This window comes from Triturus cristatus, chromosome 8, assembly GCF_964204655.1.
Source record: "Triturus cristatus chromosome 8, aTriCri1.1, whole genome shotgun sequence".
In the NCBI taxonomy this organism is placed as follows: domain Eukaryota; kingdom Metazoa; phylum Chordata; class Amphibia; order Caudata; family Salamandridae; genus Triturus; species Triturus cristatus.
Genome location: NC_140591.1, coordinates 1466947678 through 1466970777, shown reverse-complemented (window position 1 = coordinate 1466970777; position 23100 = coordinate 1466947678). Strand labels below are relative to the sequence as shown.

The 23100-nt window shown below is 43.9% G+C and overlaps 1 protein-coding gene across 1 annotated transcript in view; it reads left to right on the top strand.

Moving 5' to 3' along the window:
* UVRAG (UV radiation resistance associated) overlaps positions 1-23100 on the top strand; it is a 336707-nt gene that overhangs the window by 106638 nt on the left and 206969 nt on the right. Inside the window, exon 3 of the mRNA XM_085623282.1 lies at positions 3812-3846. Coding sequence (XP_085479408.1) covers positions 3812-3846 — 35 coding nt within the window. The remainder of the gene's footprint in view (positions 1-3811; positions 3847-23100) is intronic.

Below are 23100 nucleotides of genomic sequence, written 5' to 3'. Positions count from 1 at the left end.
TGTGTGCAGTTCTCAGGGAAGGTAGCCTTGGCAATTGAGGTGTTGAACATGGTAGTGAGTACATGGTTGATTCTGACTTAACCTAGGTTGAAGATGTGGTGAGGGCATGGGCTTGGTGGGACCTCTGAGTGAACAGAGTTCATGATTGAGATGGTGTCCAGTGGGACCAGCTGGGTTTATTCAGGTTCTCTGATGTCTGTTGTGTTAGCGGGGTCGTTCTTTTGCTTGAAAAAGTTGGTGGCCTTGGTCTGAGGTTTGAAGTTTCTGTAGATGTTGGTGATCTTTTCGTGCAAGGTTGTTGCTGTAAGGGGGTAATGCTGTTAGTTGTAGCTGAGGGGTTGGAGAATTTTTTGAAGATGTTCAAGAGCTCTTTGTTATTGGAGCTTGATTCAATGCGTACGTTTTAAGGCTTTTTTCTTCGATTCTTTCAGCTTTCTGTGGTAGAGGTTGAGGGTTGTCTTAAAAGCAGTCTTGTCGGTAGTGTCCTAGCTGGTGTCATCTGCTTTAGAGTAGTTTACAGAGTTGTTTAGCGGTACTGAGGTCTTCAGTGTACCAGCTAGCCTGCGTGGTGGACCTTCTGTGGATGTTGTTGCCAGTAGGAACATTGCTGTCTGCGCACTTGGTGATCCAATTGTTGAAGTTTCTGATGTTCTGGTCTAGGTTGTTGGAGGAGATGAGGTGGGTAGTGTAGTATTGAGGGCATTGATCCATGTGTCCTTTTGAGACTGTGCTCCAGCTGCATTGGGGGGTAGTTGTGTAGACTGGGGACGGAGGTCCGTGAGCTGGTGATGTTGAAGTGGTCAATGGAGATTGGTCCAGGTGGGTTCCGTGGTGTGGCTGTACCTGATGCAGTCGCTGGAAGTGAAGATGGGGTTTAGCGTATGGCCTGCGGTGTGCGTGAGGTCGTGGTCATGTTGAGTCCGATGTTGTTCATGCTGTCAAGGAGGCTGCTATTGTTGATGACATTGTGGTAATTGAGTCTACGGCGAGGGGAGCGATGAAGTTGCAGAAGGCTGGTAGTGGTCCTGGAGGATGGTAGTCAAGGGTGCCCCTGAAGTTTTTTTTTGCTGTCTGTTAGAGTCAGAAGCTCAGGTGTTCCATGGTTGGGTTGATGTTTGCTTTTGTGGTGGTGCATTGGATGAATCCCTTGTGAATGAAGGCGATCCCTCTGTTAGGCTGGTTGATGCTGTCGCGGTAAGTGATTTGTGTCCTTCGAGTTTTGCGTTGAAGATGTCAGGTGCAGAAATTTGGTTGAACAAGGTCTCAGTAAGGAAGAGGACGTCGGGTGTGATGGTGAAGATGAGGTCCCAAATCTTGGTGGTGTGTTTACATAGTGTGTGTTGAGAAGGGTGCATTTGAGTTGGTGTTTTTGTTCAGGTGGTGTCTGAGATGTGTTCAGGGTGGGACTGGCGGTGGACTGGTGTGTGTGCTGTAGCAGAGGATGCCGGTGAAAGGTCCTACTGTGGAGTGTGGGTGGCAGTATTTGTTTTGGTGTCAACGGTGTAAAGCTCGGCAATGGTGTATCTTCAGGGGGTGAGAGGGCCAAGGGTCGTGGCGCTGGGTGTGGTGCGGGCACAGTGTGGTTTGGACCTGCAGCCTCCAATAAGTAGGTCCTGGTGTGGGCTAGGCTTCTGTTGGTGGTATGAGCTGTGAGCCGGAAAACACAGATTAGAAAACCCGGTCAGCAGCGGTGTCACTGGATCAGACAGGAACAAGCAGTAAATCGAAGCTACAGGCAAGTGACAGGCTAGGTGTTCAGGTGCCCACTGTAGAGGTTGTGCTGTAGCCTACATTGAGTAGGTCCTGCAGTAAGTGGGCTTCTGTTGGCAGGAAGAACGGAGAACGGGAAAAACCAGGCAGCCGCAGTGTAACTGGTTCAGGCTGGAACAAGCAGGAACTGTAGGCCACATGCAAGTGACAGGCTAGGTGTGCAGGTGCATCCTCTTGAGGTCAAGCTGCGGCCTGAATTAAGTAGGTCATGGGGTGGGATGGGCTTCTGTTGGCGGGAAGAACCATGAGCAGGATAACTCTGGCATCGGCGGTGTCACTGGATCAGGCTGGAATAAGCAGGAACTGGAGGCCACATGCAAGTGACAGGCTGGTTGTTAAGGTGCTAGGTTTTCAGCATCTTTTGCCACTCTTTCAACAGCTTCCAACGTTTTGGATAGATTTTCCTTTATGTAATGGAAAGCATTCAATTGTTGAATGGTCCAGTACTTGATGCCAATTACTTAACTCAGTGTCTGTGAGATTCAAACTTGATGTGGTCAACATGCACTCGCTGCAAAAAGGGCATGCGCCTAATCTCTCATGTTCCTGGAAGTGGATCTGGTTTTTCACGTATACACCATGGAGAACCGCACCTTCCTGTGTTCCAGTGCAAGTAAGTCTCAACAATTCAATTTCGATATGCGTGCACGAACTACAAATTCACGATAGAGGTGCACCACTATCAATATTAACATTAACTAAGACGTCCCACTTTGAACGCCAAAGTATTGTTAATTCCTCGGTTTTTTTCTTAAGCATATCATACGTTAGAGCGAAGACAGCCAATGCCTTTTGTCCATAGCAGTAGACTTCTTCAGGGCACATTCGTTCGTCTTGTCACTACATTCCAGTAATGGTATAGCCTTCAATCCCCGCTCTCAGCAGTAAAGAATTTGGTATATGGGCGGTTTGGGCCAATCCGCCCCTTATTTGGTACCCAATTTTATTATATTGTCCAGTCCTCCAAAAAAGGTCCATCGCTCAGCATCTGTCGATCACCATGTGAAGTTTTCTACGTATTTGGTTTGTGATGAATTGCCCCAAGATGGCTCTCTGATTAGTGCTGAAAGCCACACAGACTGGTTTCCTTCACATCAAGGGCCGGACTAGGATCGCACACCAGCCCTGGCAACTATGTCTGACCGGCCCGCGGGAAGGAAGGGTAGGGGGTTGTTGGGGGTGTGGGTGGGAAACGCTGCTGCTATGCTTTTGTTACAGGGGTCCGATTTTGCAGCACTGCCGGCCACCGCCGGTCCAAAACTGTCCCCCATCCTTCCAGCCCACCAGAGAAACATCTGGTGCCCACTACTGCCAATCCGGGCCTGTTCACATCCTGTGAAGCGAAATGGAAAAATAGCATTATATGGTGGTCTACATATGGATTAGCTCAAATCACCCATGTAGCAAATTTAATACTCCTGAGAGCGAGGATAGAAGGATATACTATTACTGGAATGTTGTGGCCATACAAACGAATGTGCCCTGAAGAATTCCATTCCTATGGACGAAACATGTTGGTTTTTCACTTGTTTTAATCTATTTCCTATCCCTGTGTATGAGTAGGGTAGTGCCCTTCTCCTCAATAAAGGAAGCATTATTTAGTGATACTTACTTCATTTGGGACATAGTTTTCTTTAAACTAAATATTGACATTTCTAGCTACTTGTATTAGATTGACAAGTATGTACTTGTATTATTTTTTGCTATAGGTTTAATAAAAATAAAAATCACCTCGAGGTAAGCCAGAGCCACTGTCCTTGCGCATTTCACAAGGAACTGTTTAGCCATCTGGAAATCAAGAGATTCATTGTTTGTTAAATATATAAATGACATTATTGTGGTTGTGTTTGGGATCTTCACCTGCTGCTGTAAAGCATTTGTTTGATAGCATGCTGAACATTCAGAACTTAAGCAATGGAATTGATAATACAGTTAAGTATCTTTTGCACTATATACCCCAGTCTCAGCACACAATTAGGAAATGTTTAGGTGTAGAAAATCAGTTGGTCTATCACCCTTAATGTCATGTTTATTTTTTCAGAATTTTACCAAAGTGAGGTGGTCAAAGACTCTTTGGTAAGTTTCAACATTATTTTAAATTCAACATTAGCTCTTTAAGAGAGAGGATAAATATTTTATGATCTCCTTTACCTATTTCAGTAGTTTGTATGACATCTTCAGATTTCTGTGTGCAAAAGAACAAAAACGCTAGCCATATTCTGGAATCTTCAAATGCTGTAGGCTGTTATCTGGTTGACAAAATACTGTATATGTGATTTTTTTATTTTTTTTATTCTTGTAAATTATTTAAATGCTAAGTGATGTTTCCTTAGTAACTCTTTTCTAGGGAGCATCTAATGGTGTGACAACATTTTTTATTACAGCAACAGAGTGACTAAGCAGAGAAAGACAGGTTTTGGAGGATTGTATAGGCTGGGACTGCTTGCCCCTTGATCATTTGTCAGTCAGGATCAGCTTCGCCCTATCTGTCAAAAATAAGATTGCTTTCTTTGTAGGGCACTAGAAGGCATGGCAGTGGAGGGTGGAACCATCAGGGAAAGAGAAATCGATCGAACAGATATATAGAGCTGGGGGGTTCTCCAGATAATGTATGTTGATCGTCTCAGCAACTGTCCCTTGATTAAAGAAGCTGATACCTTACTGATTGTTTCCCCGTGGTTTGGCTTTCACTGTTGCAGTTGTTCTCTTTCATAAATCTTCTGGGTCCTTAATCTTCATAGTTTGGCTTCCTGTTCTTTATTCCAGTTCTCATTGTGACCAGGGCTTCCAGCAAAAATAGCCGGTGTCAATTCATGCCTTCCACTTGCCATTTCCTAGTGCAGGAATGTTAATGAGACTATTTCCTCAAAGGCTACTCTACAGAGAGTCCTTAGGCTAGATGTCCTTAATTTCTGGTTCTGAAAAGTTGTTGCAATTTGCCACTCTTTTTCGAGCCAACCTAACCACTAACAGGTCAGTTCACACAATGAAGAATCAGAGTGTATCTTGGGGATGGTGGCTTTCGAGAGTCTGCAAACCACCATGCCTGTGATTGCCTTTAAATAAGGACACATTTTATTTTCGAAGCAGTTGGAGTTCATTAAAGGAAACAACGCTTCATTATTTTTTTTTTTTTTTTTAAAGGAAAGATTTTTTTTCTCCGAAGTTTCATTGACAGTTGATAGTGGTCCATTTTTAATACCGTCCTATGCATTCAAACATAATGCTCATTTGCGAAGCAGTTTTTCATTTTTCAGTAACAGTCCACTGTAGTACATATATTCAGTAAAACAGTTGTGGAAAAGAGTGGTCACACTGGGCTCCATTAAGGGGATTCACCCTGAATACCACTCAAAAATGGTATGCCCAAACCCTTCAAATAATTGAAAGAGAGAGAGAAGGGGACAACGGAATCCTGAATTTGACAAGGCATTTGGTTCAGAGGGACATAAGATGTTAGGACAACTAAGTCAGTGGGACTTTAAAGTCTCTATTCAATACAAATGGGAAGAAGCAAAATAAATAATTTGGTAGAGCTTCAAACAAATTTAAAACAAAAAGCTAAAGTTCCTGGAGTGTTCTTTTATGGAGCCTTAATAATGGGCCTCAGATCTGCTCTAGGATTTGTTGCTGGTCTAACAGTCTTTAAGCCACTTTTGTGTGCCATGGTTTCTAGATTGTTCATCCAGTTCCTGTTTGTGGTGAGACGGGGAGAGAAGTTGCAATTTCCATAGAAGTTAATTGAGATTTGAATCTATGCTGTCGGCACCCAAATCATTTCTGCTTGCTACTCAAGTTAAGAGTGGACAGCCAGCGACTGTTTAGTGAAACATTGTCCACATTGATTTTTTGAGTCACATGCATTTTAAAATAATCCCTGTGATCAAGGGATGACTTTCATTTAGATAACCTAATCCTGTTAGCAGCTCATCCCCCATTCAGCTTTTTCTCGCGAGCCTTGAATGCTGGCAACTGTTTCATTATCTTTCACTACCTGGTTAGTACGTCAGACCTTCATAAAGCTCATGCTTCTGGGTTTTGAAAGTTACCTTACAAAAGGGAAACCCAGTAATCATTGGGGACTATGGGCAAAAAGTAGAAAAGGGAATAATCACAAAAAATGAAGAGAAGTTGTGAAGTAAAATGACATTAATCGAACAGTCAAAGCAACTTTAATGGCACAGTGAGTGCCAGTGTTTAACAACGTGCTTGGTGCTCTTTCATAAGTGAGACACACGTGAGAGACGTGATCCATCTTGTGCATCACAGTCACAAGAACAGCACTGCCCATCACATCAGATCTTGAATTGAAAAGTTGGTCTGCAGCTCTGTTAGTCAACAACGTTTGATCACAATTTGATTCCGGGATCATCATCAGGACTCTAAATCTCTCATGAGCCCGAGAGAGTACCTTAGAATGCGCTGAAAGGGAAAATAACTCCCCAACAGATATCCGTGGAAAAAGTTACCTGTCTGAATATGTTGTTGACTAACAAATTCATGATGTGCCAATTTTTTTGATTTGACTATTGTTCCATGTCTGTCTGCATTTTGAAAGACATTTTCAGCATAGAAGTCAAAGGTTAGCTCCCAGAAATTTCACTTCTCTAGCTATTAGAAATTTCATTGCACCTTTCTATATTGGAGATGAAAGATGGGGAGAGGATGTAGCCTAACGGCTACATCCGGTTGATCTCTAATCTGGGGAAACTGGTTCGAGTCTCAGCAATGACGCTCAACATCCTGTGACTCTGGGCAAATCACTTAATCTCCCCCTGCCTTCAAAAAATTAATGTGTCATGTGTAACGCAACTGGTGCTCATATAATCACCAACTCTTGGAAGGGAGCGTAAGTCGTTCCCAATCGTAGTCAGTCAATTATTGTTTCCAATAATAATCAAGTCCATAGACCAGCTTTGCTTTGTAGAGAATTTCTGTTGTTTATTTAGAAACCTATATTTTTCAAAACCCTGGATCCAAGAATTCATATAACATAAATGAATCCGCCTATGCGTTTCGTCCACACTTGGATGGCATCAGGGCTCAATATTCGTTCATTGTCAATTCGCTCCAGAGTTATTCAGCCGTTCTCATCATCCCATTAATGGGGAAGTTTTTCTATTTAACAGCGCATTTCAATCTAGCACGTCCGTATCACAGTCGGTCCTATAAATCCCGCTGTAATATTTGACTACGGTTGGGAACGACTTGCGCTACTTTCAAAGAGTTGGTGATTATATTAGGACTGTGGCCTAGTAGCGGTGGACCACGGGGAGTAGAGCGTTGAATAACTACGGTTGTTTGGAAAAATAACCTGAAATATTCAAGAGTGCGCACTTGTGCGGGGCCCTCATCGCCTTCTGTATTGGACAAGTGGTGCTCGTGTAAAGGGCTTTTATACCCGATACCTTCGGATCATGTTCACGCCATATGAAACGACGGGGAAAAAAACTGTTGTATAAAAAAACTGACACCTTGGTGCCTTAAAAATCATGTTTTGTATTGCAGCATTTATGTAGCACTTACTACCCCTACCCCTATGTAGGGTGCTGAAGTGCTTGCCTACATGAGTCGCCTGCTACAGCATGTAGGGTGTGTGGTTGGAAAGATTTTTTTTAAAATCCTATGTGGGAAGTGTTTCCATGTCGTGAGTGATGACCGCTGAGGTGCGGTTACTGTGTAATGAGACACAGCATGTTGGATAAAGTGTAGGAGACAGACTTATAGTTTTATCGTTTTCAGTATGCTGTTAGCTATGAACAGCTCTACAGATTCCTTTATGGTATTTCATACGATATAGTCGTCTTAGCTGGTTACTGCACTGGGTTGTCCAGTCTGAGATTTTGTGTATAGTTGTGGTCTTGAGCTGCATGGTTCTAGGTAGAGAGAAGTGGAGAGATGGGTCAGCATGGGCATTTTTATTATCATCCCATTGATTATATAGATATTTGAGCTCTGCAGGAAATGGACTTTATTAAGGTCCTCCAGAGCTTTCAGTAATGTGTCACAGACCTCTACAGTTGTTCCATGCCTGTTCATTTGGTGATGTACAGTTTCTTTGCCTGTACAGTGCTGGTAATGGACAACCCTTATAGCAAAAATGCTTTATGTGAATTCAATAGGTATCTTGCTGCTTAGATCAATGAAAGCTATTTTTTCCTCTGTACTATATGCCCATTATGTGAAAAGTTTATTTTTCTAGGTTTGAGATATCCATCAGCAATTTATGTATTGTGCTGTGATCATTATGTACCAAACTGGAGTATTTTCTCTTCTTTCTCCTCACTAATAACAAAAAAAGACTGAGTTAAAAAGATCACTCATTTTGTTCAGTTAGTGTTCCCTCTGCTCTGAAGATTCTCATGAACCTTTATCTAAACATACACCTCTTTTTGCTCCTGATTAACAAACAAAAAGGTTGAGCTAGAAAAGATGTCCCCTGGCCTCAGAGATTCTGTTCAACATTTATCCAAACAACAAAAAAGTGACACTCTTGGTTCAGGTTGCTGTTAAACTGTTCAATATGTGGGTAGGACGATTGAGATCCTCTGGGGCCCCTGATGAGCCACCGTTCCCCAGCTGGTTACGGTATCCCCAGGAGCTGAGGAATGGCAGCCGCTGGTATTTATGAACTTGGACGAGGGAAAATGCACCCAGGGGCACTACAAATGTCGAACGGTAGTGGTTAACCCACCCCTAGTCCGCTTCCATCTCAGGATTGTGCAGCGTGCCCCCAAAGTATTTCTTTTCCCATGTAGTTGTTGTGCGGAAGTGAGACCCACACAGGGAGGAGGTCGTAGGCAGTGCGATGCCTGAATGTGACGCTTCTGTGGGAGAGTGGCCTGCGCAGGGTACAAGGCAGGAAAGCTTCACCTCGCCCTGCAGCTGGCGGGCCTCACCCTCAAACATCGGTGACTCTTGGCGCCTGCTGCAAGCTTCTTATTGTCACCAGCCCTGTCAACCGTGAGGGAGTGAACAACCTGCTGGAGCTTGACTGTATTATCTGGATACTTCCCAAATCAGGCGGTCATGTCTTGGAGAGAAAACAGGATTTTTTTGTTTTTTACATGAAGAGGTGAAATTATCCCATGATGCGTGGTTGGAGAACCCTTTGGGTGATTAATACTGTGCACTCTGACCTTTTGTTCGAAGACAAACATAATTGAGACAGTGCTGAGGGATGTGAAAAAAGAAACTAGACGGCTTATCCAGTAGAATGTTCAATGTTGAGCTGAAACCGGAGGGGTAGGAAAATAGACTTCAAGCATGGAATGGGCGAGTAAAAGGGTGGGAGAGGATAGAAGATTTGAGAGCCTTCAAGCTCTAAAGTGGTCGATGTCCCATAAGTGTGAAGAAATTCTGTGTATTTTTTTTATCCAAAGTTCAATGTTTGCATCGGATTCTGGGTAAGAAAAAGATGTGGGTTCCACATAAGCCACACAAGCCTGAATTCTTCTGGATCTCTAGGATTCAGAAATGTTTGAGGTTGATAATTTTTAACTAGGGGCTGGGCGACCACTGCCTAATTATGGGAGCCATTCACCATCCCAAAAGTTGACTGTTTGAAACATCCTACATCTTTCATCCTTCATATGGTTGCATTTTTTGGGCCTTTCCAGGTTATGGTGATTGGCAAAATTAGGGATTGTGAGGCAAACAAATTGCTGTGAAGCACCCACCTCAGTATGGTAGTTGGACCGGCAGATATGCCACATTACTTCTAGTAAGATTTCAGAGTGCTTGTAGATTTGCTGACTTTGCAGCAAGAACATGTGAATGACACAATTGCAAAGCCCTTTAGATTCTCCCTTAAACCTGGGGATGTGGCACGGGACAGCAGTATTGGCGGTTGACTCAACGGACTGGAGAGATCGGATTTTACATGAAGTTATCAAGAGAACAGTAATGATGGAAAATAGGTGGTTGTCCGTCTTCTCTACTTGACTTTCATCACTGTAACTGGAAAAGAAGGCCCTGATGGCCAGTGAGCTGTAATTGGAAGCAGAAAGTTTTGCGGCATCTGTGAAGCATCTGGTGCACAAAGTGAGAAAAATGTACAGCCGGAGATTTATTTTCCAAAAACCAGCTCAGTAATTACAATTGACCATAAGTGGTTTCCTCTTCTTGTTCGGGGGAAGTATGGAGGAATTTGACGGTAAGAGGGTAGGGGGACACTGGTATGGGGTCTGTACAAGAACAGTGCAAGCCTTGCATCAAAGTCCAGTAGGTGGAAGGACCACTAGCATGTGAGTACTATAAGTCCCGGTGAATTGTGGTATTTGCAGTTTACAGCCGTATTTTTACTCATAATTAAGTTTTGGCATTCAAGTAAGACTGTTGCCAGTGCTCAACACCTCATTGCGAATTTCAGGCTAGTTGACATTCGTCAGGGGAGCAATAAAATTTGGGGTTGATCAAGACGTTACTGTGAAGCTTCCCTGGTAAACTACCCTCCAAGCTTAGTTGCAGCTCAATACCTCGTCAATCGGCATTTCACCGAGATGCTTTCAAGTTTCTCTGGTAAAGTACCCCACCAAGTCCAGGTGCATGAAAGCTACAAAACCAGCCGAAGCTCCTGCTCAACAGATAATTGATTACTCGTCCGTCCGGCATTTGTATAAGCCTGTTGCAATAAGGCATAGTCTATTGGCTTCTCATGGATTGGAATGTGCAGTCTGTCATGCTCCTTGCGTCTCCAAAAGAGTATGTTGGCTTACAAGCACTTGGAATATTTTAACTTATTGGTTACTTATGCTTTGACCAACACCACGCTCTTCATTGGAGGTCCCTCTTGCCGCTTAAGAGCCATCACTGAAACAGGCCTGGTTCTAATAAGTGTTTAACAAGAGCTCCAGCATCAAATATTCTTGACATGCAGACTCATTTAATTGCATCTGTTTGTAATGGCATTTTTGGATGAAGCGGGCCTTGTCTCTTAGTCATGACCAAAGCTGGTGAGAGATGAAATTCCTGCGCAAAGTCGACATTTGATTTCCTTTAATATTATGATTAAATGTATACATGTTTTAAAGCATTATTAGAAGATGTACTTTGTGTCTCGAGTGCTACGATACAAGTTTGTTTCCCACCTCTAAATATCTTTCCCCTTTATCTCTAAGCACAAAGGGATCCAGCACACTGTCCACACTGGTGATGTCAACTGTAGATATCGCCCTGTTATTCACTTACTGTTATTTCTGGAAGGTCTGCATGTACACATATCTTTGAAAAATGTATCGAATATCTCTTCTTTTTAAAGTAACGTTTTAAACGCATATTTTCCTTTCTGAAGGTGTCTTTCTCCAATAACACGAACACAATGTTAAAGCAGGATTTCAAATGTATTTTATTTATCGAGAATTGTGAAACTCCCGTATGTGGGACTTTTCATATAGTTACTAGTTCAGCAGTTGTTAATATAAATCATTGACTTGAGCACAGTAAAGTGAGTACTTTGCTTTATTCTGAAATATGTGCAGGGGTGGGGTAGATTCAGAGCACAGGCATTGACAGATCGCACCTTTGCAATTTATTACATATGCAAACTAGGAGAGACAAGGTCAGTATCTCTTGACAGAAGCACACGCACTCAGGATGTGGTGTCTCAATCCTGATGTCATGTGTTCCGTGCATGTCCCGTTGTAGCTCTCCCTATGTTAGCCTAACTGTGCATGATGCATGCCGCATTAGCTGTGCACACTTTACTATATAAACATGTTTGCTGCCTTTGTGCCACGTTGTATTTTCACCCCGAACCTGCAGTTGTTTTCTCATTCTGTTCTTTTCTGGAAATTAGTCTGAACACCACAGACAAGGTCAAGCAACAATGTCTCTTGTTGTTATGTTCTGGTCAGGCGCTGGCACTTAGATACAACTCAGAAATGCAGCTGTTTATGAACATGCAAGCCTGGTCATATAGGTATTCACAGCAATGTAACTGACCGAGAGAGAGAGTTTTCTGAGAAAAGATCATGTCTGTATCTGAGATGTAGAACGCCCATCTGTGTATGCTAAGATGCGGGGTCCCTTACTAATCCCAGAGATCTTTGCTGTATAATCAGTTTGCTTCTGTAGAAGGGTAGGGTGTTAGGCTAATCTGACTTACAATACGACAGGGCTTTTCATAATATACGGTTTACTGACTATGCTGATGGTATGTTTGCTAGGCAGTTTTCTGATTGTGGCACGCATACTGCATTCTACATTTCAAACTTCCTTCATGTCTCTTTAATATCTTTTTGTGGACGAGTGTGTGAGCGAAAGGGTGTGTCCTGTTACCCCGATCCCTGAGAGGGTCCAGAGTGTTGTGTTCTGGGGTGCCAATTCACTTGTTTCTCTGGTACAGTTAGGAGAGCAAGTGAGACACTATGGCTAGTCTGACTCCAGTTCATGGTACTAAGGCGGTATGGTGACTCGGTCCCTATCTTCTGATGTTCTATGTCCCATGCATATGCAATATTAAGTGGTTAACATTTTCAGAATGTCCATGTCCAGGATCATTATATCACCTTCTATGAGGGTGAAGCAGTTCTAGATTTCTGACCTTCAACAGATTACCGTACAGCCTCATATTAAAGTCCATTTAACCCACTGTACAAGTAGACTAATTTGCTCTCCCGAAACTAGTAATGCTGTACATTGAGTTCTTTCCCGTTTCAGTGTGAAATTCTTGTGATTATATCTTTCTCTATAATTGTGATATATACAAAGCAAGACCACAGCTGTGGTACCCTGGTGCTCTCAACCAATCAGAAAAGAGGAAATGGATCTCCCCACTTGATTTCATGGGCTTAAAGGACAAAACCGCATTAAAATGCTAAGATTGTCCGAGGGAATCTGTCTTTCCTTCACATTTGCTTTGGGGCCAAAAACTGAAAGTACTTGTGGCACACAGAGATGCATCTAGTGATTAATAGAGGATCCGGTCGTAGTGCATGCTGGTGAAAAGCATCTGAAGAGATGAGACAAGCAGGCAGTTCATGTGCCATCTGTTTTGTTTACTCTTGGCTGCTAATATTAACTGACAAACTCCTCTCCCAAACAACTCACAGTTAGGGAGTTGAAACCTAGCTTTCTTTTTTTGTAAATACTATCAGCCCTTTACCCCATTGTCCCAAGGACACCGCCGGGGTGGGGGACACATTAAATGTACTATATGATTCATTCTTTAGGCACTCACTGGCGCCATTCTGGGCTGGTAGTCTTTCCCTCATATCTGCTCCTTCTTCTCCCTATTCATCACAAGTTGTCTGTCCATCCAGGCCAATTACCATTTGATTACCCGTTTTCCACACTCCGTGTCCCATATCTGGGATTGATAATTCTCAGGCGCAGATTTGTCTAGCATTTTCAGACTCCCCTGCATGGAAAAGCCGGTACTCTGCGGTCACCTCACTCCCGCCCAAGTCTCTATATTTCTTTCCTAAGCACCATAACCCTACCAAAGTCTGTCTCATTTCTACCAATGATGCTTTCAACTGCCTTGTACCTTACAATCATCTCTAATGAATGCATCTTCTCAAACCATTGTTTTTGTTGCCCACTGTGCACTTTCCACCGAGCACCTTAACCACAATATACACTATTCCCCACCTCAACTCTCAGCACCTCCCTGCAGCCCCAGCTTGTCTCCTGCAGCACAACGTAATTATTGGAAGCTATACTCTGGCTCACAAGAGTCCAATCTATGCTCCCTACACCCCCTGCATTCTCAATTCCAATTATGTCTCCTGCACTGTGCCTTTTATACATAATACTTGGCACATGTGCCTCGGTTCTTTAAACATTGCTTCAGATGTTAAATGTCCTCTGTCATAGGTCTTCTCTGGAACACCTCACCTCAGGTCTGATTTCCCTACCCACCATCCCACAATGTGTACCTCATGAATTTGTGCTCTCTTATTGGAGGAATTAATCCTTGCCCTTTTCGTGTCTCGTTTACACTGTGTGCACCTTTGCTCCTTGGCCTCCACATGATCCGCACCTTTCACCCACAGCAATATTCTCTGCAGTACTGCTCTGCACCCTTGCACACCACAGTAATTAATGACGTGATTACTAATAAGAATTTGTTTGTAGAGCACTTTAACAGCACATCTCCCATTTGTAAGCTCTATTAATACTTGCTACACTTACCCCATATGTCTCGCGTATCCCACTCTGTTCTTTTCCACCTAAATACTCATGACCAACAGATTTTATCTGTTGCCTGCCCTCTCATGTTGGCCTCCTCTCTCCCACCGGACGCTGCAGGCATCCACTCCTCTCTGAGAATTAAGCTATGTCCTACTCTTGTTTCCTCTGTATTGGCCCGACCTTCTGTACCTTGCCACCACCCTGGTATGTTTTTACAAGTTTCTTTGTAACCATGGCACAGTGGATCTTCCTTGACCCTTAGGCAAGAACAGATATTCACCAAAATACCATATTGTGTGGAACGAATGAATGGGGAACATTGGATTGTTAATGTAGACTTTGGAGGCAGTATTCACCTGGCACACGGCTCGGGGGTGAACCACGCACCCTCCCATGGGCTTCCATCCACCTCAACCTCTTGCGTTTCCCGCTTCGCGGGAAACACTCGCTCTTGCGACCACAGAGGAAGTGTAGCGGGGAAGACTACCTGGCCCAGAAGCTCTTGGGGCACACCAACACTTTCCCGCAACGCCCAGAGGAGGCGTATTTAAACACACCTGACCCGCGGTACGCGCGCGGGACGAGCCGGGCTAAGCCCGGGCCAAGGGCGGGCCCGTTTAAGCCCGTTCAAGAACGTGCAAGCCCCCCTCTTTCGTCTTACCTGGGGGATTGACCTGTGAGTACACTGCATCCTATTCTTCTACTGTCTTGTTGGCCTTGTCATGTCCCCAAAGGAGCAAACACAATAAGGAGCTATAGGGGCAGAAAACAGGTCTTCCCCCACTCTGAGACTTCTACACAGCAAACGACCTGTTCACATGGTGATGTCACAGCTCGTAATCCTAACATAGTTGTCATGCATTTAGACAGTCTATTGAGCCAGTGGTTACACCATCTGTACTCCTGTAGGAACGGATCGCCAACAAAGGAAGAGAGAAATTGTTTTGAAAATTAGACGCTATCTGTGTAAACAATGACCTGTGTCTCTAAAAACCTAAATGTGGTGAAAAGATGTGAAGATGGAATGGTGGTGCCTCACGGTAGCAACACCAGGGATGATAAAGCAGGAAGGTACCCGCCTGCTACCTCAAGGTCTCATCATCCGCTACCACCACTCCGAAAGGAAAATGTGAAGAAGAATAGGAGTGGGTAGAAACCCAAAAAGACAAGATGCTAGGGTGTGTGATGAAGAATAACTGTGCAATATTTTGTGCACCAGATACAACCCCACAATTAGGACCTGGGGATCAAGAAATCGCTTTTTCTGAGGGAGTGTGTCATCACCCAACCCTCCTACGTCCAAGACACTACAGATGTACTGAGATTTCTAGAGGATGTAACATACGATCCTCTTAACCAATTCTTAGTCACTATAGACATAGAATCGTTGTACACCAGCATTCCCCAGGAAGCGACACTGGTGGCAGCAGCACGTGCCCTGGGGGATTGCGAGTGGTTTTACGACACCCCTCAGACTTTTGTCTTGCAATGCATAGAGATCGCATTGACTCAAAACTTTTTTTCTTTCAAGGACCAGATTTACCTACAGGTGTCTGGCACTTCGATGGGGGCAACTTTTGCTCCCAGTCTGGCCTGCATTTATGTAGGCCAGTTCGAGGCACATCACATCCATTCTGACACCAATCTCTTCCAGAGGAATATTGTCCTCTGGAAGAGATACATAGATGATGTGCTGTGCATATGGTCAGGCACGGAAGAGAGACTCAATGAGTTTCTAATATGGCTAAATGATTTAGACGGCTGTCTAAAGTTTACGTGGTCTGTGAATAGAACATCCGCAGTATATCTTGATCTTGACATTCAGGCAGAACATGATAGGCTAGTGACTAAAGTGCACCAAAAAACAACTGACAAAAATTCTTTATTGCACTACAGATCATATCACCCCAGAGCCCTTCGAGATAACCTGCCCGTGGGGCAGTTTTTACGATACCGCCGCAACTGCTCTTCCCTACAAAAATATTCGGAACAGGCTACTGTATTAGCCAGTAAGTTGGTGAATCGAGCTTATCCTAAGAAGGTTATCAAACAGGTGAGAAAACGAGCATACAATACGCCACGTGCCGCTCTTCTGGAAAAGACACCTAAGAAGACTGGCGACTGTATTCCTGTGGTTACCTATAACACAGAGAAATCCTGAGGTCTAATGGTAAAGAGAAAAGGTGGTATGTAAGGTGAGGAAGAGAGGCCTAATGTACGTAGTAGAAGGGAAAAACTCAAAAACTATTGTCATACAATCACCGTAGGTAACTAACCCCATCACATGGGATTTTCATCCCAAAGATAATCTCAGAATCTCAAGGGGCAGCAGGGCCCTTTGGCGAGAAGTGAGAGCTTCGTACTGTAGGTATTATGCACCAAGAAAGGGAATGAATCCACAAATGGACATGAAGTGAGTGGGGGTTGCAGTGCTGGTATGGTAGTAGTGAAAAAAAGGGGAGTGTGTTAAAACTAGTGACGGGACGGCCAGGAGACTTCTGTTGAACAATGCCGTACCGATGCTAGATTAAAAGAAGTAGAGGCGACACTAGTCTGGTTTGATCAGTGAAGCAACATATGAGAAAGTGGTTGACCACTTTCTCATATTTGTGGATTCATTCCCTTTCTTGGTGCATAATACCTACAGTACGAAGCTCTCACTTCTCGCCAAAGGGCCCTGCTGCCCCTTGAGATTCTGAGATTATCTTTGGGATGAAAATCCCATGTGATGGGGTTAGTTACCTACGGTGATTGTATGACCATAGTTTTTGAGTTTTTCCCTTCTACTACGTACATTAGGCCTCTCTTCCTCACCTTACATACCACCTTTTCTCTTTACCATTAGACCTCAGGATTTCTCTGTGTTATATGTACTTCGATGGGGGAACCAATCCTGCGTGGTCTCTAAACTTGCTCCCTCTGACCCTCCGGTGTCTAACCGTCTTGTAGAAGATTTCCTGTGGTTACCACCTTTGGTCCACTCTCCACGAAAATCAGACAAATCATTCGGAGGCACTGGCACTTGCTAAATACTCTGAATATGCAAATGCCTCAGCCTCAGTTTGCTTTCAAACGATCAGCCAACATCCGCGATCGTTTGGTACATACTAGACCCAAACAAGAACCACGTGAGACCAATGTCCCACAGGGACACTACCCATGCGGGAGTTGCTCTGTATGTGAATTTACATCTCCCACAAAGAGTGTCACACTTGCTAGTAAAAAAACTTGGTTCTTAAATAAATTTAGCAACTTTAACACAACCAACGTCATTTACAGATTGACATGCCCGTGTGATTTACACTATATTGGCCTCACAACCAGGAAGGTCAAAATAAGGATACAAGAGCATCTGAGCACATCACGTGCAGGGAAACTTAGTACCAAATTGGTGCAGCATTTTCAAACCCATAAACATGCCCCTAAGGATGTTCGTTGGGTGGTCCTCGAGAGGGTGATGGGGGACCAATGCAATATGGAAACGAGATTGAGCACCAGGGAAGCACGGTGGATTTATCAGGAGGGTGTAGATCAATCTGGACTGAACGATCTTATTGAATGGAACAAGGTCAATGTATAATCCATCCATCCACGATGATTTTTCATGAATGTGTATACCTAACTCTCCCTTGAACCCCAGAAAGTCGGGAATATATCATTACTATCGAACACAATGCGATATAACCGTCTGTCACATCGTGTTCAACATATCCCTTATTGTAGTCCTCATATGAGAGGAGTAGCTAAAAATTAATATGGAAGCTAAAAATTAAAAAGCTAAAGATTAATATGGTTGCTCTGTTCTTTACGTAAGATTAAAAACATCCCTCGGTGAAATCCGAACTACATATACATCCTTGTCTACATTGTACATCTTGGGACTAATAAAGTTATCAGACATTGAATAGAGAAAACCCATGCTTTCAGTAGGGGCTCTGATCGTTGTTGTTTGACCTCGATCTAAGCTGTTCATACACATCTAGTTATAGCGATGCAAATTGTGACCATTGGAATTCAGATAGGGATGCGCATTGTTGCACATAGACGATGTGGCTCTTCAAAATATCGTTAAGTGGGTGACAAAACCTACACAATTGGCACGGATAGATAATTTATCCAATGTCGCCAATATCGTTATCGAAAACATCCTTTGTCTGTTTAAATAACTAAAAAATCGAATATTTCACTAATAATCCCACCATTTAATCATGGCGACGATGGTAATAGGGCGTGCAGACTGAAGCCCACAGTGAAGGCGGGGACGACCAGGCGCGGTGACGTGCCGAGTGGCAGCGCGTTTATACTCGCGTCAGGCAACAGCCGGGTAGACACGGTGCTGAGTTAATACCGGACACGGACTCTGTCACGGTGAGTCTACCTTGGGTAGTTTGCTCTTAAAACAGGCTCGATGGACGTTAGGCTTTTTTAATAAATGACAACCATTAGACCCGCTAAGTGACAGGAGAGTTCCCATCTTTCATTTGTTAATGCTATAGTGAGAGTATATGCCACAAGAGGGAAAGAAACTAGACGGGGACCGGGTTTTAAGATAAACAGTTACAACACAGCATAGGGATATTCCCCATTTCACCACTCGGAAAAGCCATAGTGAGAGTATGTGCCAGAGAGAGGTAGATACACTTAACAAATGCCAGTACGAGCACTGTCATTTAAGATTAAGGGTACAATGGAAGAATACAGGTCTGGGAAGCTGTGTAGTTTGAATCACCCATGGTCTCATGACATTCTGTTATGCTTTACAGATTCATGATAGGAAGTGACTGGAAGAGCCTTTGAAGGAGTGATTGAACGTACACACATGTGCTCGAGGGTAAAGGTATGCCCATGATGGGCTACATCCCGGTAAATTTTATGATAAAAATCAGTAAGGGAAGTCTCTCATACTGCATTATGTTCTTTGTGATTAGATGCCAACTAATTATGTTCTGTGTTGTTTGTCTATCTTTTGTTTCCCTGTGTCTCTATTAGAATTGTTTTTAATAGACAAGTGGTGGTGCAGGGTGGAGTGACAAAACCCACGCCCTGAAGAAATTGCCGTGAGTCTTTCCAGTGGCAATGAAACATGTCGGCGTTTTAAATGAGCAGACACACAGCACAGAATAAAAATTGATAGCAAGTGTGATCTAGCTCAGTTTGTAGATAGGGACATGGGGAGCGATTTCTTGATCCCCAGGTCCTAATTGGGGGGTTGTATCTGATGCACGGAATATTGCACAGTTATTCTTCGTCACACACCCTAGCACCTTGTCTTTTTGGGTTTCTACCCACTGCTATTCTTCTTCACATTTTCCTTTCGGAGTGGTGGTAGCTGATGATGAGACCTTGAGGTAGCAGGCGAGTACCTTCCTGCTTTATCCTCCCTGGTGTTGCTACCGTGAGGCACCACCATTCCATCTTCACATCTTTTCACCACATTTAGGTTTTTAGAGACACAGGTCATTGTTTACACAGCCTCTAATTTTCACAAATTTTTCTCTCTTCCTTTGTTGGTGATCCGTTCCTACAGGTGTACAGATGGTGTAACCACTGGCTCAATAGACTGTCTAAATGCATGACAACTATGTTAGGATTACGAGCTGTGACATCACCATGTGAACAGGTCATTTTCTGTGTATAATGTCCCCAAAGGAGGCCAGAGGTAGAGTGGTCAATGCTAACCTCACAGGAACTATGGACCAATTCATTACCAGGGTAAATTGTGTTATAGACCAGGAGATCACGATGATGGAACGTCGAGTTTCTCAGGACCTCGCGATTGCGAGGAGGTCTTCTATGGGGCATATTGCTAATGTCCGGACTCCTCCCCATCAAGGCCAAAAGAAGTGGTATTACTGTATTACCAACTTCAGAATCTCCGATTACACATTTACCACCTTGTGGTACAACCCATGTTTCCTTGGGGGAACAGTCCACGGCTTCCGATTCGTTACTGACATCTCCCCATATTTTGCCTTCTGTCCCCAGTATAGTAAAGGTGAATAACACCAGGCAACTGCGGGAGAGACATCCAGGGGCTATTCCTAAGTATAAGCAAGGGTTGTCCAACAACAATGGTGGGAAGAATAATAATGGTGGGAAGAAAAAAAAAGCCACGAGACACACTGGAAACCCTTGAGTAATTCTTGCTATATTGGAGCAGCCTGATATGGATGCCTCAGCAAATATAGTTGCACCTTTAGCTCACTTAACATCCACTAGAACGGCAAATCAGGCTGCAAGCGGGGGGATAAGCAAAGCTGAAAGGGCAGAGGGGATGGTCCCCGAGTTGACCAATGTTTGTGATATAATTAGACTTCTCCTTCGTCCAGTGGAGGATAGATTAAGCAAGATTGAACAGCATTTAATAAGAATTGAGCTTGACTTTATGGGAATCGTCGATTCCTTAAAAAAGGATGCTCCTTCCAGGGTTTCTCAGCCACTAGATAAAGCCAGAGGAGAAAATGTCCCGGTTGTTCCGAAAGTCCCCTCAGCATTGACTTTAGACCACCAGACTCCAGTTGAAGCCTGTAAGGGTACAGCTGCGGCTGTTGTCAGTAATTCTTGCCAGTACAATTCACCTCCGCTTAGTCAGGGTGATGGGGTCCCTATAGCCCAAGGTCCTAGGGGGAAAAATATTCTAAATTTACCCCCGGAAGCTTGTCCGTTTGTGGTAATTCTGGCAGGGGTCCCCGAATTGGGTAAGCATGAAGTTGAATCACCTACAACTTTGAGGAACAGGGTTGTCCATTGGTTAAACAAAAATAGACCATTGCCATTACATATAGTGTGTAAAATACTTATGGTTAGAAGGATGCCATGGGTAGGACACCTGGTCAAGAACATAAGGGGGGATTGCATTTTGATCAACTTCAATGACCCTAGAATAGTTGAGCATATTTGTAATTGGAGATACCCCAGCCCAGGAGTAACTATTCGCTCTCGCCCATTGACCTACTTTTATCCCCCAGGTCACTTTACATCTTTAGCAGATGGGTGGCATTAGTACAGCGGAATGGGAGGGGGCTGCCGCAGGGGGGTTGGCATAGGCCTCTATTATCCTTAGACCGTACCCCCATTCACAGCGGTTTGGAAGCTGTTGATTGACTCCAGGATAGAACAGGAGTACCGATTAGTCCCTTTTTTCCTTTGGGCTGCAGTACTCCTAGTTCTCTTGTACCACCCCAGTTTCCAGGTCTTGAACTACCAATTCCTGTCAGAGTACCACAGAGGGTTAACAACATTGCTGGCCGAGACTTAGATCATTCTCCAGGTGCCTTAATCTCCTGTGATGGTTCTACCAGTCATTTTAAGCTTGTTTCGTGGAATGTGGCGGGCCTACGAAATAAGCTTTCCTTACCGGACTGGAATGATTTTATTGATGGGTATGATCTGTGTTTATTTCAGGAAACATGGAATCTTGAACCGCTGTATAAGCCTGGCTTTTCCTGTTTCTATGTACCAGCCACCTCGGTAGGTCGAGGTCGCCCATCTGGAGGGCTCATGGTATGGGTCAGGGTAGAGCTCAATCTTAAGATTACTCATCATCCTTGTACTACACCAGATGTAATGAGACTCTCTCTTAAGGGTACGAAGAGTAATAATACCTGGGAACTCTTTAACATATACGTTAGAGGCACCCAAGAGGGGGCAAAATCCTCTACCATTTCTGTCCTCTCTGATATGCTCCTTTCCTGTCCCTCTGATTCCTTTATCTTAGTCGCCGGCGACCTTAATTGCTCATTTGAGCCTTTAGCAGTAGATGACATCCTGGGAATCTATGATGAGGATGCCAGATGGGGCATCCCTTCCTTGTCGCTTATGCCAGTAAAGAGATGGTTACCGGTTGTCATTCAATTGAATGCTCTAATGCTAGAATTTCAGTTAAGAGCTGTAAATGGGCGCACGACCTCTGATGTAATGGGAGCAATTACATACAACAGGGTCTCCTGTCAAAGTAGAATCGATTATATAATGGTTGACAGGAGGGCATGGAAGTTTGTGGATGACATGGTCATTATACCATCAGTAAACAGTGACCATAATCCTTTGTCCCTTACAATGATGGAATTGTGGCATAGGAAGGAGCACACCTCCACCACTGGATTGAGAATGTTAACTAAGACAGTCTTATCGTCTAACTGTAACAGGTTCCTCAATGGCCTAAGTTTATTCTGAATGAGCTAAGATTAAGTACCCTAGAAGAAATCCTTAGTGATCAGACTATTAGGCTTTCTGCAGCACGTAAGGATAGGACTGGGCCCGTTGCTGCAGTAACAATTTATGTGGACACTATAGATTTGATTGGCAGTCTATTTTTAGACCCCAGTAAAAAGCGCCTGATGAGTGTCAAGCCAGTACAGAAATGGTTCATTAGAAACTGTAATTTGAAAAAAGCCACTTTGGTCCTTGCTATCAAATCTAACAACTCGAGTGACGTCCGGCTGGCAAGACTGCAGTATAGGCAGGCCATTGTAGATGCAAAGAGGGATTGGGAAGAATCGCATTGGGATAGTCTAAAAACTGCGAGTCAGTCCAAGAACGGCGAGCTTTTTTGGGCTTTAGTGAGAAGATCCAATGGCCGCGAATTGGACCAAATCCCTAATCCTATAACGGATAGGGAGTGGTTTGAGCATTTTAGGAAACTGTATGTAGGGGATGAGCAATTAGGTGGCCTTGGGCCCTCAAGTGGCATCATAGCCACTGACCCTGTTCAGGTTTTATTTACTAGGATAGAGAAGAAAGAGGTGGAGGCCGCTATAAATAAGATTGTACTCGCTAAGGCCACGGGACAAGATGGTATTCCGGGCGACCTATTTAAAGCCAATACTGAGGGTTGGGCCTCCTATTTTGTGATTCTCATTAATGCTTTGCTTGAAGGCTCACCGGTCCCGAATTCTTGGAAGGGGGTCGAAGTAATTCCTATTTATAAGAGGGGTTCCAGGGGGGACCCTGCCAACTACCGTCCAATTAGTCTCATAGACGCTGGACAGAAGTTGGTAGGCAGGGTTCTCCTGGAGAGGGTCCTCTCATGGGCGGATGAAAATAATATTATTTCACAGTTCCAGGCGGGCTTTAGGGCCTGTACAAGTACGATTGACCAGGCATTTAGGTTGGCACTTTTGCACTGGAAGGTGGTTACCATTGGCAAAGGCGGTCTTTATTTGGCATTTATTGACCTGAAGACCGCCTTTGACT